Below are 17,374 nucleotides of genomic sequence, written 5' to 3'. Positions count from 1 at the left end.
TTTTTCAGAACCAGATGCTTCAATGCTGCGTGCCATCTTCGGCTGTGGTAAATCAGTGTGGAATTACACAATAACTCACCAGAAAGCAGCAAAGACACTCCTGTCAGCTGTGGGAAAAGCAGACCTTTTCTTTCCCATGGCAACTGTAAAAATATGCCCTGACTTTCTCGCTGCAATAAGTGAGAAACAGTGTTGAAGTTAAAAGGAAAGCAGCTTATGCTTTTATGCTTATGAATAAGTAAACACAAAAAACAAACCGCATTAGAGGGGATTTAATTCAAACGTTTATATTAAATCGGTCCCAGTCAGAGTGGTGCATTTGCACATTTGAAAAAAACAAGGAACGACTTAACTGCAGAGTGCATCTTGTGCTGCGCTTTGAGTACAGTAGCTTTAACAGATAACAAATTCACCTCAGCCCCGAGCAAATGGAACAAAAGAAGCTGCTCGGAGTACAAACAAGCGTGTGAAGTATCTCGGACAGGTAGGCCGGCGAGGAGAGGGCGCTGCGCGTGTGCGTGTGTGTGTGCTAACCTCTGATTCCCCGGAGACTGCTCGCCTTTCTTCCCTTCCTCTGAGGGCAAACTGGCCCTCCACAGCAGGCTACAGTCAAGGCTGACTTCACACAGCTGGCACACAACATCAATTCTGTTTCGTGATGCAACCTTTGGCAATAATCTCAAACGGTGCATGTTTTATTTACGCACATTTCGACATTTGCGCTTATTAAGGGGGAGCTGCAGCAGCACACGTCTATAAGGTTACTGATTGAAAAATCAGACGCCCTCAGGTTCTCAGCCGTGTGTAACACACTCCTCTAATACATTAAAGAGCATGCTATGATAGAAGAAGCACACAGCGGCTTGAAAAGACACACTGAGCATGTATCATAGTGTCTAAATCCAGTATTTTTCACTGTTAGTTACTGTACGGTACAGCTCTGGCACAGAAAGATAAATGAGAAAAGGCTACAGACACCCTGCGAGGATTTCCCCTGATATTGAGCACCTCCATCATCACCGCCGGGACCTCTTGGAGGAGAGGAGAGGAGAGAGGAAGGTGAAAAAAAAAGGAGGAAGAGGACAAAGATAAAGGGGTTAGAAGGAGGAGGAAGTGTGGAGGAGGAGGAGGAGGAGGAGGAGGAGTGAGAGGGACCAAGTGTTAGGAGACAAAAAAAAAAAAGGAAGAGAGAAACGGGGAGGAAAAACAGCGAGAGTGAAAGCTGAGGCAAGATTCACGTCTCCCAGGATACCCACATCTTTTTATAGACCTGAGGATGATTGAGAGCGACTGAGTGGCGGCATGGCAACAGAATTCTGTTTGGTGGCTGCACAGAGATAAGCTCACAGAGGAAGACACTTAGGCTCAAGGTTGCTAACACGCACACACATACAGGGGTTTAATTACAGGTACAAACTTTCAAAATAAAGTTGACACCGACAGCAGGGTTATGATCGGGGACATCAATAGGAGATAGCAGAGGTTTAAATAATAATCTCGAATGTTTTCATTTAAATAAATGTCTCGCCGAATGAGGTAACACAATGGTGATTGAGCCTATCACCCACTGATGAAAGCCTTTGCATCTGCAGTATTACAGACTGGGTGTCTGGTGTGACAGTCGAAGAAAAACTCACAAGCGGCGCCCAGTTAGTGATGCGTTTTCCATCAGCCAGCAGTGGTTGGTCTGCCAGAGAGGGTAGGCGGAGCTAAGCGGCTGATTTTTCGGTCAAGCGTTGCGAGTAAACTGTAATCTACTATGGCTGAACAAACAAAGAAAAGATCGATGACTACAGATACAACTTCAAAAATAAGTGAAAATCCAAAGAAAAAGAAACAAACTCGACGCTCAGATGAAGGCAAACGACCGTCAGCCAGGAAAATCAAGAGTTACAACCGGAGCCAACCGTGGACGTCACACATGCAACACGGTCTGGATATCTGTGTGCTCCCACAATTAGGTGCCGCAAAAGAGAACAAACAGAGATTACCACTTTCATTTCCAATAATTGGACAATGGAGACCTGGGGCTGCACAAACCCCAGCATCAATCCAACCATAAAGCTGAGCTAACAAAGAGCAACAATGCAAACTGCAAAACCCACTTTTTTACATCAGTATGTAGCACTGACAGGTAAACAGGTATTGTTTGTTCTTTTTGAAAAGGAGAAAAGAGCAAAGTTGGAGTGCTCGATCCTGCAGCTGGGAAAGTGAGACAAGGCCGGCAGCTTGTTGCAGCAGCTCTGTTTAAGTTCAAACTTAGGCCAGAGAGAAAGTAAATTATTACTAAGTTTTGTTTTATGCATTACAGAAACAAAAGCAGTTGCACCACAGAGATGAGTGACGACATCACTTTAAGCAACAGCTAAATAGTTACACATGCCCCTGGAGTCGGGATGAATCAGAAAATGTCAGACTCAGTAATGATAAAACGGCTGGGTGTCATGTTGCACAACAGTAACTCATTTACTGATAAGATATTTCAGTATGGATCTAGCTTGCTTTCTAAGATATGCTACGATCTCAAGTGGCTAATGCTAGCCAGGTAGCTGATTAACAAGGATAAGCACGATGATGGAAATCTATAATGAATGTTAATTGGCCGCTTGTGTTCGTTATGTTTTTACATCCAAACGTGTTAGGTTGTGCTCCAAGTACTTGTGAGGCAACCATTTTAGCGTAGAGCCGGCCGTCTCTTGATTGGAAGGTTGGAGGTTCGATCCCTGACTGCTACAGTCACATGTCGAGGTCTCCGTGGGCAAGACACCAAATCGCTCCCAAAGGCAAAACCATCAGGTATGATCGGGCATAGATCTGATTGGCACTCAGGCCTTTGCCATCAGTGTGTGACATGTAGTGTAAAAGCGCTTTGAGTGGTCGGAAGATTACAAAAGCGCTATGTAAGTACAGCCCAGTCCATTTTAGTGTTGACTTTACACTATTCCTTATGAGAGGGCTTAGCTGATGAAACAGCAGGCAGCAGGTATCCATGCGATATGTCACAGTATGAGTGAAAGAGCCAGCTCTAAAGTTGGACTCTAATAAAAAGGTACTGTGATTGAAAAATGCCACGGGGAACATGGTCACAGGGACGCTTTGGGCTTTTGATCCTGACTATGAAAAGCACTTGTCGCACTCATGTTTGAGTATGATTAGAAAAAAGCTAATAAATGAGGTATGATTGGGGCACCGGTTCAGCTCAGCACTTTAATTGGTGGCTACTACTCGGCGGCGACCCCGGGTTCGACTCCAACAATTGGCCCTTTGTCGCGTGTCATCCCTGCTTCCGACACTGTCCACTGTCCTCTCTCTCAATAAAGGTATAAAAGGACAAAAAAAAGGTACGAGTGACAGAATATGATCACTACTTCACCATCAAAGTTTTTTATTTTCATGTACGTCCAGGATGCATAAAGCCGGGATTGTTTCCTTATGAATACACATGAGAAGTGGCATTTGCAGTTTTAATATCAGCCGTGTCCCTGAGCCCTGTGTTCTTCTTCCCTGAGCCTGTCAATCCATCCCCTCTCTCATGCTCAGTGGGCAGACTACTCAGCCACACCCTGACGTGCTGGGACGGACAAATTGCCGTTGAGACGCCTGGTATTACGGCTCTGATGACGTACCTTTCATGGAGGTCAGAAAGTGGAGCACACAGGCAGGGATGACTCAAACAGAGTCGTCACAGGTGGGGCGACCAAAAACCAAAAACTTTTAAAGGGCCAGTTCACCTATTTTCAACCTCAGTGCTATCATGCTATTATGGGGAGCTGATGCCATTATGGTAGGCGCTATCCGCTTCTCCAATGGGCCCTGGAAAACCTCCGCCAGACTGGTGGAGGCCAGGGAGCTTGCTAAACAACACTTTCTCAATCTAGGACGCCCTCCTCCGATGTCATGTCTCGTTTAAAATCGTCTGGTTTGAAATGTAGACTGCAGACCTGAAGATTTTTGAGACGATCCACCGGTATGTTCTCGTCTTATTTCGACTTCTGTACCGCTCTGAGCCGTCGCCTGCAGCAAAAACGGTAGTATTTCACTCCAGCGTCTCTCGCTGGGCTGTTCGTTTCAGGAACGACTCCTTTATAAGTCACTCGGCTACCTTTAACAACTCTTAATAGAGTGGCTCATGCTGCAGTGAGAACTTTAGGGTGCTAATTTAGGCATCTGTCTGGAGCGTTTGTTTGCTAATTATACCTCCAAACATGACGGAAAACTCCTACTTTGCATTTGCCAGGGAGTTTTCTTTTACACTACCTAATTTCCTGATTTCCAGTTGCTCATTTCCTCTCTAAGTACTCGACGAGAACGACAAAGGGTATTTCAAAATAACAAGCGCACACCGGCTCATTTGAACCGTTTAGTTTGTGCACTGGAGCAGGCTCGCGTTCATTTGTCTCATTTACACGGATTCAAGACGGGAGATAAACAAGCATGTTGGCTCCGGCAGCAAATCAACAACTCTGCCTTAGTCGTGACTTTAAAAGTTCCCTGTGTGTATGTGTCTGCTCTCTCTACGACATGTCCCTCTTATGATCACACCAAACAACTTCAATCGAGTCTTTCTGCGCTTAGCTTATGGCGGATACATACCACCGTGATTTCAAACACTTAGCACGGTTTGAAGGACATTTTTAAACCTGACACAGCTGACAGAGACGGAGCTGCTCGTCTACCTTGACAGGGGAGTTCAACGGAGCGCCTTCTAATTAGCACTGAGTGTTGCTGGAGGATGATTTTCAAAATTGCAGTGTGATTTCTAAGACTATTTTAGTCCAGCTGAAACCTCCGACTGATGCTGAGATGGATTCAGCTCGCTCCCATCTGAGCATGAACGCAAAGCTTTGAAGCAGAGGTAGCCTTACACACATTATTGTTAGGTGCCTTTGCTTCAAGGTGGATGTATAAATAACTGATACACAGATCAGCCATAACATTATGACCACTGACAGGTGAAGTAAATAGCAATGATTATCTTGTTACACTGGCACCTGGCAGCGGGTGGGATATGTTAGGCAGCAGGGGAACATTTTGTCCTCAAAGTGTTGGAAGCAGGAGAAATGGGCAAACCTAATGATGAAGGGCTAAACTGTGATGGCGAGACGACCTGTGTCAGAGCATCTCCAAAACTGCAGCTCTTGTGGGGCGTTCAGGGTCTGCAGTGGTGAGTACCGACCAAAAGTAGTCCAAGGAAGGAAAACCAGCGATAGGTTCCCTGGCGGCCAAGGCTCATTGACGCGTGTGAGGAGCGAAGGCTGGCCCGTGTGGTCCGATCCAACAGAAGAGCTACTGTACTGCACAAACGGACGGCCTGTGAGGGTGCGCTGCTGACCTGGGGAAGACATGGCACCAGGATGCACTCTGGGAAGAAGGCGAGCCAGCAGAGGCAGTGTGATGCTTTGGGCAACGTTCTGCTGGGAAACCTTGTGTCCTGCCGTTCATGTGGTTGTTACTTTGACACGCACCACCTACCTAAACATTGCAGACCAAGTACACCCCTTCATGGAAACAGTATTCCCTGATGGCAGTGGCCTCTTTCAGCAGGATAATTCGCCCTGCCACACTGCAAACATGGTTCAGGAATGGTTTGAGGAACAACGAGTTCAAGGTGTTGACTCAGCCTCCAAACCTCCCAGATCTCAATCCAACTGAGCATCTGTGGGATGTGCTGGACGGAAAAGTCCGATCCACGGAGGCCCCACCTCGCAACTTACAGGACTGAAAGCATCTGCTGCTAACGTCTCGGTACCAGATACTTCAGCACACCTTCAGAGGTCTAATGGAGTCCGTGCCTCGACAGGTCAGGGCTGTTTTGGCGGCAGAAGGGGGTCCTACACAATATTAGGCAGGTGGTCATAATGTTCTGGCTGATCGGTGTATGTGTTAAAGGTAAAATCTAGTCGCAAACATAATGTATTTGTGATATTCGCTTCTTTCCAGGAGTAATGATGTAGCGACACGTTTATTTTTAGGTTTCCCTCAACTTCTACTTCACTCAGAGAGGTATCCTACATTTCCCAGAGTTCACACATGAAAAAGCAAATATTGGAAAACTAGAGTAACAACTTATATGTAAAATACTAATTATAGGAAACTTCCACGAAAGAATAAGCATGTAAGCTGCGTCACAAAAGGCATGAAGGCGAAATAAGAAAGCGATGAGACCGGCATGTTCCTGTGTGAGTCATCGTGTCTCTGAAGACAAAAGGTTTCACAAACAACAGAGCCCAACTTTTCAGATTCGGAGGAGTTTCTACCACAGATGCGGAGCACAAAGTTGACCTATTTTATAACAACGGAAAGGGAACAACCACTGCAAATTGAATTAAGTTGGCTTTTTGTTGCATCTTGCGCTAGGAAGCAGACAGAGAAACTTCTTGTATGTGTGCTCGATTCCTGGGTGAACCATAAGGCTGGTTTCTCGGTATTAAAGTGACCCTTAGATCAAAGGGCCATCAAAGGGCCAGTTCGCCGATTTTTACCCTCAGTCCTATCATGCTACTATGGGGAGCTGATGCCATTATGGTAGGAAAAAAATACAATTTGGCTCTGTGCCTTTGGAGGACGCTATCTGCTTCTCCAACGGGCCCTGGAAAACCTCCGCCAGACTACGTAAAACGTGTCATCTGGCGGAGGCCAGGGAGCTCGCTAAACTACACTTCCTCAATCCAGGACGCCCGCCTCCAATGTCATGTCTCGTTCAAAATCGTCAGGTTTGAAATGTAGACTGCAGACCTGAAGATGCTTGAGACGATCCACCGGTATATTCTCGTCAGTATTTCATTCCAGCGTCTCTCGCTTGGCCGTTCCTTTCAGAGGGAGGTGCGCAATGCACGCTGGGTGTTGTAGGAATGTAGAATGGCCGACACCACAAGCTGTTTGTACAACTTCCTCCACAGCTATGGCGCCAATTTCAAATATTATTGCTTCTATCGATTACAGGGCACACCAGCTTTGACTGACAGAGGCTTTTTCCAGGGGAGAATTGCCCCTTTCAGAGCGAGTGATAAAAAGAAGCAAAAAAAAACATTCAAACTAAAGTGCAGCTTTTAAATTCCCAAAGGGAGGAAGTTTCGTTATTCGTCGAGAAGGCAAAGAGAGCCTATTAATCACACATGAGACACAAATGAGCTAAAGATCTGTTAAGTTTCATAAAAGCCTCTAACATGTTGTGATGCATTCCAACTATGTGTGTGTGCACTTTCTGTCTGCTGCGTGTGCACTTCTCCCGGGCCCAGTGAGGGTGCAGAGCTCGCAAAACAGCCAGTGCTGATCTCTCCTTGTCTCTTCACGCTGTGGAGCATCCGCCCTAACTTCAGAATGTTTGCTTCAGCACTCTCCTCCGCTATTATCTCCGCTGAACTCTTAACTGCACTTTTCCCCTGCTCTCTTCAGTTACTGTCATCGGACACTCTTTGCAGTGCACTCACGAGTTCTTCAAAGCATATTATATTTTCAGCTGTAACCTTCTAGAGTGACTTTATATTTTGCAGCAGCGGTGCTTTAGTAAGGTGACAGCGTTTTATACATAAATGCCACAATATACAGAAGAGAACAAGCATTCTTCAGCATTAAAACTAAGCATATAAAAGGACTTTCAGATATCCCTTAACACGGTCTGCAAGGCCTTACTGAGAGGTGCAATTACTTTATTTGAAGGGGGAAAATGTACATTAACCCACTTCAAACAGAAGTAAACGCAGCAGAGTGAGCTGAAAGGCTAGTCTTTAGCGGCACTCCCTCTGCCTGATGTCGTTAGGCTTCCTAGACTAAGCTCTACAATATAATACACAATACTTTAAAGGTTGGGGATTATGCTAATTTCAAGCTTCATATTTCACTCTATGGTACCTGTGGAGTAGCTTAGCATAATTTACTCATTTTTCTCACACTGGTGCTCCGTGCAGGCCCTCATAAAGCCTCTGCCTGAAACGACTCAATCAGCTCCGTCTCTTTAAGAAACCCCGCCCCTACAAGCATGCTTTCTTCTGATTGGCCAGCTCGCCAGAGCCTGCCAAGGGGCAGAACTCAGTACCCCGTGACTGTTAGAGAGTTGTCCACAAAGAGTCAACTTCACTTTTTCAATTTGAAATGTATGTCTGGTGCTCTTGTCCTTTGGAAAAGTAAACACTTAAAGTGTCTTATTGACAACCTAACTTAATTCGAGACGGTTGTTGTGGGGGGGAACTTGACTGTATGTTTAACAAGACTAGCTAGCTACCCAGCCATGTGGTTATCCCCAAATCGTTGTGAAGATTTTAACAGAGCGGCAGTGTGTCTTACAGTGACCGACCTGTGGTGTTCCTGTAAATTGACACTGAAGTAGTACACACGTTGTATATAAGATATTCATCTTTTCCATCTTTTATTGACTTAATTATCTGGTTGTTTCTTTTTGATTTCTCTCTCTTCAGCTTCATGGTCATCAAAGTAATCATATTCTCCAAATAGATTTAAAAAACTTCTAAAGTTTATCATGACATGTTGGCTTGTTAACACGTCGGAATAAGTCGTAACCTGAAGCCTGTTGCAATCCTAACTCATTTAGATACAGGCTGATAAGTAGCCAGTTAGTTTAGAACTGTGAACAGACAGTTTACCTGAACTACATGTAAGTGTACATTATCAGGTCATAATGGACACCCTGCAACCAATCAGAATCAAGTATTCGTAAAGACCTGGTACCGGTCTGCAGACCAGTGGTTGAGAACCCCGGGTATAAATCACAGTAACTTACATCCAGTAAAAGCTGACAACAATTTCTGCATCTGAAAGGCTTTATTTTTAATAAGTTATTTGATGCTGTAAAAATTATGATTGACAGCTCTGTTGACAAATATGGCTCCTGCAGCCAATCAGCTCCGGATTAGCAGAGCTTACGCAAGTGGTAACGTAACTAAAACAATCACTATAGTCATTAAAGTTTCCATATCTGTGAACGTCTGCTTCAGACCAACACAAGAAGCTGTTCTGCTTAAACACGCCGGCTGTTTGTTTAGGCAAGTTAAGTGTGTGTTTGGGTTAGCGGAAGTGGCTACGGCCGCTTCAACCGCCGATCTCTACTGAGCAGTCTCTGGCTCCAAAAGAAGTCACCATCGAGGGTAGCGCCTATCACAGGGGCTATTTTGGCATCACTTTCGTACAATGGGAGCAGATGGAGACGCGTCATCCATCTATATATACAGTCATTGGGCTTTACATGTGCCATGAAAAAAATATACATTTCATCCTAAACAAGCGTGTAATTTGTGATAAGCAGGGCATGCCCCTTTACATGGACCATGACATCCTTGGTCAGACAGACTGATGCTTTATATACTGCTGTATGATGCTTTACTGTGATCCTATGCTGTGTACAGATGACCATAATACACTTCAGTCTCACCTGCCAGGCGATAAGGTCCTTCAGTTTCTCTATCTTCTCCAGGTCCTCTGGGTGTTCCTGTATGTACTTATCATTGAAGAAGGCCTGGACAAGAAGGAGAGGAGATACTGGAATGAGTATGCTTGTATGAAAGACGGAAAAGGAGGAGGAGGACAGAAGGAACAATCTTCAATGTGGAAAAGTTTGTGATATAAGGCGAGAGCACTGAGAGGGGCGTTTAAGATGGGAAAAGTTTAGTCAGGGCATCCGTCTCTCCTTCAACAGCTGCACTATTTCACAGAGATGAAGGAGTGACCTCAGGGTGAAGAATTCACGTCAACCCTCCTCTGACTCACACTGCTCCGTTTTATAAGGCTAATATGAATCTATTCCGGTGTGTGATAAATGGCCGGGATACCAAAACATACAGGTTATAACACAAGATCAAAAGACTTTCCCTTTCCAAAGCATACACTACTGAGTAATGGTGAAGAGTGAGTGCAGCTCACAAACCAGCGATACACAGAGGAAATGTGATGAAAGGCAAGACGAGTATGGTTGGGTTAAGTGTGTCAAAAGAAAAAAAGGTCCAGGTCACATAAAAAAACCCCCAGATGTGTCACTTATGATATTGAAAGACAAACAATATGTGATTGAAAAGTCACAGGTGTAGTTATAATAATATAAAGGGTGATATATATAGGACTTGAATTGTTCACATTGTTATGTTCGGACTTGAGTACATAAAGAAAAAATTGGTTGATCTGACTTTTAAATAGCTTGATATATTAGAAAAGCGCAGTGAAGTTACAAAGATAATTTTAGACCCCAAGTCTTTCTCATATTATTCTTTTTCAGGGATATTAAATGCATTCCAAGATTGTTAAGTAAAGCGACAGTTCGACATGATGATGGTTAACATGCTTGTTCACTTATTCAGAGTTAGATGAGAAGATTGATACCACTCATGCCTATAGGCTAAATATGAAGCTGGAGCAGTGGGCAGTTAGCCTAGCTTAGCATAAAGAATGAAAACAGGGGCAAGCGCTAGCCTGGCTCAGTCCAAAGGTAAAAACATTTACCTGTCAGCACCCTTAACGCTTTCTAGTGAACATGTTCTGTCTCTATGTTTAATTTGCACAACAACACAAGTGTAAAAGCGACAAGTTGTAGGTTACTGGGGGTTAGCTAGTTGACCGGGTGCAGTGACTTCCTGAAGTCCCTGCTGGTTGCCTGGCAACCTCACTGTGATGACAATACTCCAGGAAGTTATGTAATGTGTGTAAGCTTTAAAAGTGTTAGTTTCTTTAAACTTAGCATTGAAGCAGGCTAACTGTTTGCCTGCTTCCAGTCTTTATGCTAAGCTAACAACTTCCTGGCCTTATTTTCATATTTAGTGGACAGACATGAGAGTGGTATACATCTCATGTAATTAGGACAGAAAAGTGTATTTCAAATGCATTAAGTAAAGCGACGTTAATAATTGAGATGGGAGCATGAAGGTATACCACAGACTGAACAAAGGAAGTGAACGTAGCCGCCATGATGTCCCCTGTTGGTTTGTGGACCCCCTTTTGGAAGCCTCAAGCTTCACAATTTCCCTGTTGCCATCTTGGTTTTTGTAGAACTAGAAGTGGACATATTTGGAGGACAGGGTAGAATCGACTGCTAAAACTCTATCCTGGTTGACAGGTCTTCATTGTGACTTGTCAATCACGGGTAGCCACACCCTAAAGCATTTTTTAAAGCCAAGGCTGCGTCCACTTCTTTTTTACAACCTATGGTTGAGACTAAATACAGAGAGTAAATACAGAAATTGCAGGTTACCTTCTCATAGTTGGTGAAACCCCCCATGACAGCGGGGTCCACGATCCCATTCAGCAGCATGGAGAGCGGATTGATGGGAAGGTTGGGATCGTTAAGATGCCTCTGCACCATGCTGCTGATCTTCTCATTGGTCAGCTGCATCGTTTCCATAGCGTTCTCCAGTGGACTGATCTCCTCCTGTGCAGGACGATAAATTAAGGTGTCATCAAATATCCTCGTCACTTACTCACCTGTTTCATTATAAATGCACATACATCACTCGTGCGTCTGTTATCCCAACAATCAGGCGGAAACATTTGTGTTCACCCAGTAGGGGTGGGTTATTAGAAGACGGGCTTAGGAACCTTTAACTAAGCACATAAATCATGCAGGATAAAGAAGCAATGAATCATTTTCCTCTGCAGCCATTCATGAACCTGCAACTGTCAAATAAAGATGGATAGTGTGTTGGTGTAGGGGAATTTCAATTCCCATGTCAACAAAATATGATTGGCAATTCTGAGAAAGGATGAATAAAATACTTGGAAACGCTGTCATTAATTCTAACTCAGGCCGTGCTACTCTCTGTGTGGGCAATCTCATTACTCTGGATGAAAAAACCTCACCTCCCTCCTTCCAGCTTGCTAGTAAGAATTTAGGAGAAACATGAGTGGATTGTGGAGTAAATGTCAGACTAAGACGCCGGCCAAAAAAAATAAAGATGCTGCGCCAGGGAGACAAATCTCCAATCTGTGCCGGTGTGTCGGGCCAGCTTGATAAAAAGCACTGTCAGATGGACGGCTTTTGCTCGGCGAAGCTCGGCCCAGTCATTAAGCTTTAAATAGAGAGTGTGACCTCAGGGACCGGGCCGCTCCTCGGCTCATCTGGAGGGCAAGCTGCTCCTGACAGTATGATCCAACCCTGCCTGAAGGAAGAGGCCTCTGCTTTGAATTAGTGCGGCGATGGAGAGTTACACTTCACGTGGACTCGTGGAGTTTAAGAGGGAGTTAAGTCTTTGTAGTGAAATGATTGAGCTAAGGATGGAGCGATCAGAAAGACCACCAAGGTGAGCTAAATGCCCAAATGTCCTGATGCGTGGGTTTCATGTAGAGCCTTTCGACTGCTTTGAATGCTGAGCGTGTAAATGTATAAGAAGAGCAGGAGCAGGAAGGGCACATTTTTAACACTTTCACCAGCACAGACATGAAAGTGACGAATCATTGTCGATGTTTCTGACAGAATGACAGCGTACCTTTGGTGGATGGGTGTTGGGAGGGTTGTCTATTAAAAATATCAAAAGGAATACACAACAATATAGGTTATAAAGTAGGTTATTCCTTAAAGACCAGCTCTATAAAATGCTCTGCTTGAAATAATAAATTGTGTCTGTTTTTTCGGCAAAATACGTTTTATTTTTTACCTTGCATCTCCTCCTTTTCCCTCATTAAAGACTCCACACTCTGCATTGTCCCCGCCCACTATACACATTTCCAACCGCCCCCTCTGTCGCGAAAACAAAACACGTCTCTGCCAACGTTTAGTGGCAACTTGTTGAAACTGAGCTAGCTTGAAATGTAGTAATTAGTTGTAGTAACGTTAACGTTGGTAGTCAGGCAGTTACGGCTGGCTCGCGCATTGCCAAAGTGGTTGCCATAGGTTACACATAACGATATGCATAGCGTCACCCCGTCCATTAACGGGATTGGGATGTTACTCTCTGTTAGCGTCGGCTTTGGCCGCGAGTGTATTTTCGGCGTGTTGTTATACAGTACGCTTTTCCCTATAACTCTCATGTGGCTTTGTTCTTCGCGCTACGAGATCCCATGGCCAAATGAGCCAGATGTTCAGACTAAAAATCTGAAACTGGAAAAAAAAGTTCATAAGCCGTCTACTTCATAAAATTGTGTTGACTGCTGTGTGTTTGTCATGTCAAATAAAAAGTACATGATGTAACTTCTTTGGGGTCAATTCTTATTGTAAACATTAAACATGATTAGAGGTGCATTGATAATGTAACTGAAATACCCCTTACAAAAATCGAATCAAATCGGAAATCGAATCGAATCAGGACCTTGTGAATCGAACTGAGAAATCCTTATCGATACCCAGCTCTAGTTAAAAACTTTTTCACTGGAGGGGGTCTTTAATATTTCTATTACACTTTTTAATTCCACAGTGTTAATTCACAAACTGCTTCAATCTGCTTCCCTGGCTACCCTTCAGTTCTCTTATTCCTCAACACGCTCACACCTACACCTCTGGTGTTGTACTGCATACACTGGCGTGCAAAGCTTCCTTCTGTTTCCCTCCTCCCTGTAGTACACATACAGTTGCCCAAAAACCTCTAGATTCAGTTCAAACAGCAGCAGGTGAACTGCATGTGGACACTTGTTGTTAATGATGTCGTCTTTCAAACCAACCAAAACCGACTTGTTGCACAATGACAACAGCACATGTTACAAGCTTTTAAAACAGCGTCAGGTCTGGTCTCTTGCCTTTATGTGATAGGAGCTGAAGAGAGACAGGAAATGTAGGGTTTAGAGAGTGACATGCACCAAATAACCGACAGATCTGGAGTCGAACCTGCAATCAGCGCATCGAGGACTGCTCTACCAACTGAGCTAAACCAGCATCACAATCAATGCATTTGCAGGAGTGGAGTACCAGAGAACCTCTCTCTCTCTGTCTGTTTCTCTCCATGTGTGGAGACCCCCGTCAGAACAGTAATTAACCGATCCCTGATGGTGTTTTTCTCTCAAATGGCTGAAAAATTACAAGAAAATATGCAGAACTTGTTCTGTAAATATACTCGGGCAGCAATTAATATACCTGAGCGACACCGCAAGTAAGGTCTTTGTGTGGGAACTGAAAGTGACAAATAAAGAGTAATTTATGCGGAATGATTAGTCAGGCTAATAATGCTAAGTAGTGTTTTTGTTTTGGGACAAACTAATGACACATTAAAAGAAAGTTGTTTGGCTCAAAGTTTGACTATAACCTGCTCTTTTGCTCCAATTTATACGTCTGTTCTCACTTCTCCACACTCCCTCGTCCAATAGAAACATCTCAGCCAAAAAATGGGGACAACAGTGCAGCATTTTAATTAGTCAAAACAACAGAGCTGAATAATGAAATTTTAATGTGCTTTCAGTGGGTTGGAGAGGAAAAGCGCCTGTTCCAAGTGCTACAGCAAACACTAAAGGAGCTTATTGCGGTCGCACCACCCTCTTACCAACAAGTTTCCAATACAGCAATCCAGGTAATTCCATTAGAGGAAAATCAACAGTGAGGCCTGAGCTCTCCTCCGGCTGGATTTGTGCTGTGTGGCTATTTTCAGTGGAAACAGGCTTCAAGGAGCGCTGGGTGGATCAATGTGGGCCCTCTGGCACTGAGAGAGAACGTGCCCGCTGGTTAGTCTGGGGAGTGGCATGTCGGCGTCCACGCGCTTGTCTATACTCCTTAAGTGGACAAATCATATCGATTGCCTCCGAGCAAGGCTGCAGATCCTTATCTGATTAGGAGGCCTGCCTTGCCCACACACACACACACACGCACGCACACATACGGGCCCTTCATACTCACTGTGGAGACAGACTTGACTTCGAACCAGCGCAGGATGCCAGGAAGTTTGTATGCTGTTGCGTAGGTGGTCCTCTCGATCCACATGTTCTGTTGACAAAGTGAGAAAGACACTAAATAAGAACCTTATAATAAGAACATCAAGTGAAGTGACAAAACCGAAACCTTACTGCTGTTTTTTTTTTAATGCCAAACAAACCTAGAGACTTGTTGCAAGGTGATGCAATGGCTGTTAAATCAAAGCCCATTGAAGGTGGGCTGAAGGGAAGATGTCCACTATCTCTGATCATAAAGACCGGCTTACAGACAGCAAAAATAATAAGGCATCTCCTCTTTTACATCACAGAGCTTGACTTCAAATCTTCAGCAGAAAGACACACGCAACAGGACATATGGCTTTTACTCGCACAGTCTTCAAATCAAAGCAAAAACAATATCCAGATTTGAACTCTTAAAGAAGGGGTATTTCCTGTTTCCCATTTTAGGACATATAATGTTACAATGTTGGATGTCCAGACTAAACGTGGGTCAAGTTTCAAATCTGTAGTTAAAAGTATGGAGGAGTAATCCCCAGGCTTCTCAGCTCAGTCTGCAGGCTGCTGTGAACGCCAGGTTTGTTTTTTAAAGTCGAGGTGAAATGAAATCCTTTTAGATCACATCCCCGGTAATATTGTGCATCTATTTGACAAGATAGGCCAAAATCCGATCATTTTATCTTCCGATAAAACTAAATTTCACGTGTGCTTACGTAAGTTAGCACCAAACAATTTCAACCAATCAATCTGCAACATTTAGCCGCAGAGCACCAAGAACGCTCGGTCAGTTAGCTAGCTGCTGCGCTGTGGAGAACGTCTGTCTACGCCCACTTCTCAACGATTAAATCAAACTCCTTTAATAACATGTCCCGCCTGCACGTCCTGTTTCACTTGGAAATACGTCACGATACGGAAGCTAGATACTCTCGAAATGCTGTTTCAGCTCGACTTTAAGATTCTTTTTTTTGGCTTTTGCCTTTATTTCACAAGACAGCTGAAGATAGACGGGAAATATTGGGAATATAGGGTGGGGGATGATATTCACCAAATGATGGCAGACCGGGAGTTGAACCTGCGCCCAGTGTGACGAGGACTGTGGCCTCTGTACATGGGGCGCCCACTCTACCAACTGAGCTAAACCAGCACCCCGTTTCACACAGTTTTTTTCTACATGCTACACTTTGTGATGACACAAAGAGCTGGCCAATCAGAAGAAAGTGGGCTTGTAGGGGTGGGGTTTCTTAAAGAGACAGAGCTGACTGAGTCGTTTCTAGCAGAGGCTGTATGAGGTCCTGCACAGAGCACCAGGGTGAGAAAGAGTTTTCTAACTGTAAATGATGCTAAGCTACTCCACAGGTATCATAGACTGAAATATGAAGCTTGTAATTAGCATAATACCCCCACACGGGCCCGTATACGTGCCCAAATTCCATGTCGTCTTTAGAGCGCCATAACTCTTCGATAGTTTAACAGAGAGACTTGCATTTTTTTCCGCATAAACTAGAGTAAAAGAGCTTTCCAACAAGGCCAAGCTTGCTCATGTGTGAATTATCGTTCCGTCAGTAAACTAGTTAGATATTCTCCTCTATTTGCCTGCTGCGTTACTCATTCTCTCTGCATGTTTATAGATCAGTGCTCTTCAGCCATCTTTGTTGTTGATGTAGACAGTCACGTTCCCGAATCGGACACTTTGATTGGCTCCAATAGGTGCCATCAGCCTGTGTTTTATTAAATGATACAGAGGCGAGAAAGGGGGCGTACGAGAGCAAAGCGAGACGACAGAGAGAGACAGGAGAGAAGACAGAGAAGATACAAGTTTTCCGAAGTTTAGTTTTTATATAAAAAGAAAAAAATCTGATCATATGGTTTGCGGTGTGGATTTCAATAAAATATGCAGAAATTTAAGTTCCGTTTTTTCTTTTTTTATAGGCTGATGTCCCCTATTATAGTGTAGTGAATGCTATTGAGTGACATGTACAGTTAGATGAGGTTGTGCTGATTCTGGGGATATGTGACACTTGACGACACTGTAAAAAATGACAACTTTATGCGGCAAAATACAAAGACATGCAAAAACAGAAATGTCCAGATGTGGGTCTCAGAGGGTTAAAATAAAGAGCCAGCTAAAGAGCATACTTGCTGCCTGCGTATTGACATGTTTCATAGTTTTGACAGATACAGTACGTCTAGCAATACGTATCCATCACTGCCAGGATGGAGAGAGTCTCATCACTTCGTCAGCTTAATAGAGAAACTCTGAGATGAGTAAAATACATCATCCTGCTCTGCTGAAGTCATAAACAGAGAGGAAGCGTTATTGGTTACAATTTGTCACCTTGTCAATTTCAACGTGGAAATTAAGAGCACTAAACATAATTTATTAGATCTATTAGATCTACCAAATCAGGACTTGACAGTAATAGTTGCTTCAGGTAAATAGATTTGGATTCATGTCAATAATCCCATTTAGTCTTTCTCTTCGTGTTGGCAAACGCTGCTACTGTCTTTTTAAATAAAAATGAATCACATCTGCATGCTTCTTTTTTGGTACAAAATCTTTAGCCTTTGTAAAAGAGTGTTCTCTTTTGAT

The 17,374-nt window shown here is 43.9% G+C and overlaps 1 protein-coding gene across 1 annotated transcript in view; it reads right to left on the bottom strand.

The window, feature by feature from the left end:
* dock1 (dedicator of cytokinesis 1) overlaps positions 1 to 17,374 on the bottom strand; it is a 248,180-nt gene that overhangs the window by 11,130 nt on the left and 219,676 nt on the right. The window contains exons 44-46 of the mRNA XM_069665134.1: positions 14,753 to 14,839; positions 11,192 to 11,368; positions 9,386 to 9,469 (exon numbers count right to left, since the gene is read on the bottom strand). Coding sequence (XP_069521235.1) covers positions 9,386 to 9,469; positions 11,192 to 11,368; positions 14,753 to 14,839 — 348 coding nt within the window. The remainder of the gene's footprint in view (positions 1 to 9,385; positions 9,470 to 11,191; positions 11,369 to 14,752; positions 14,840 to 17,374) is intronic.

Source organism: Semicossyphus pulcher, unplaced genomic scaffold (genome assembly GCF_022749685.1).
Source record: "Semicossyphus pulcher isolate SPU_LCO1_2020_fin unplaced genomic scaffold, fSemPul1.0.p SCAF_16, whole genome shotgun sequence".
Lineage (NCBI taxonomy): Eukaryota > Metazoa > Chordata > Actinopteri > Labriformes > Labridae > Semicossyphus > Semicossyphus pulcher.
The sequence above is the reverse complement of the archived record's forward strand: the minus strand, read 5'-3'. Positions and strand labels throughout refer to the sequence as shown.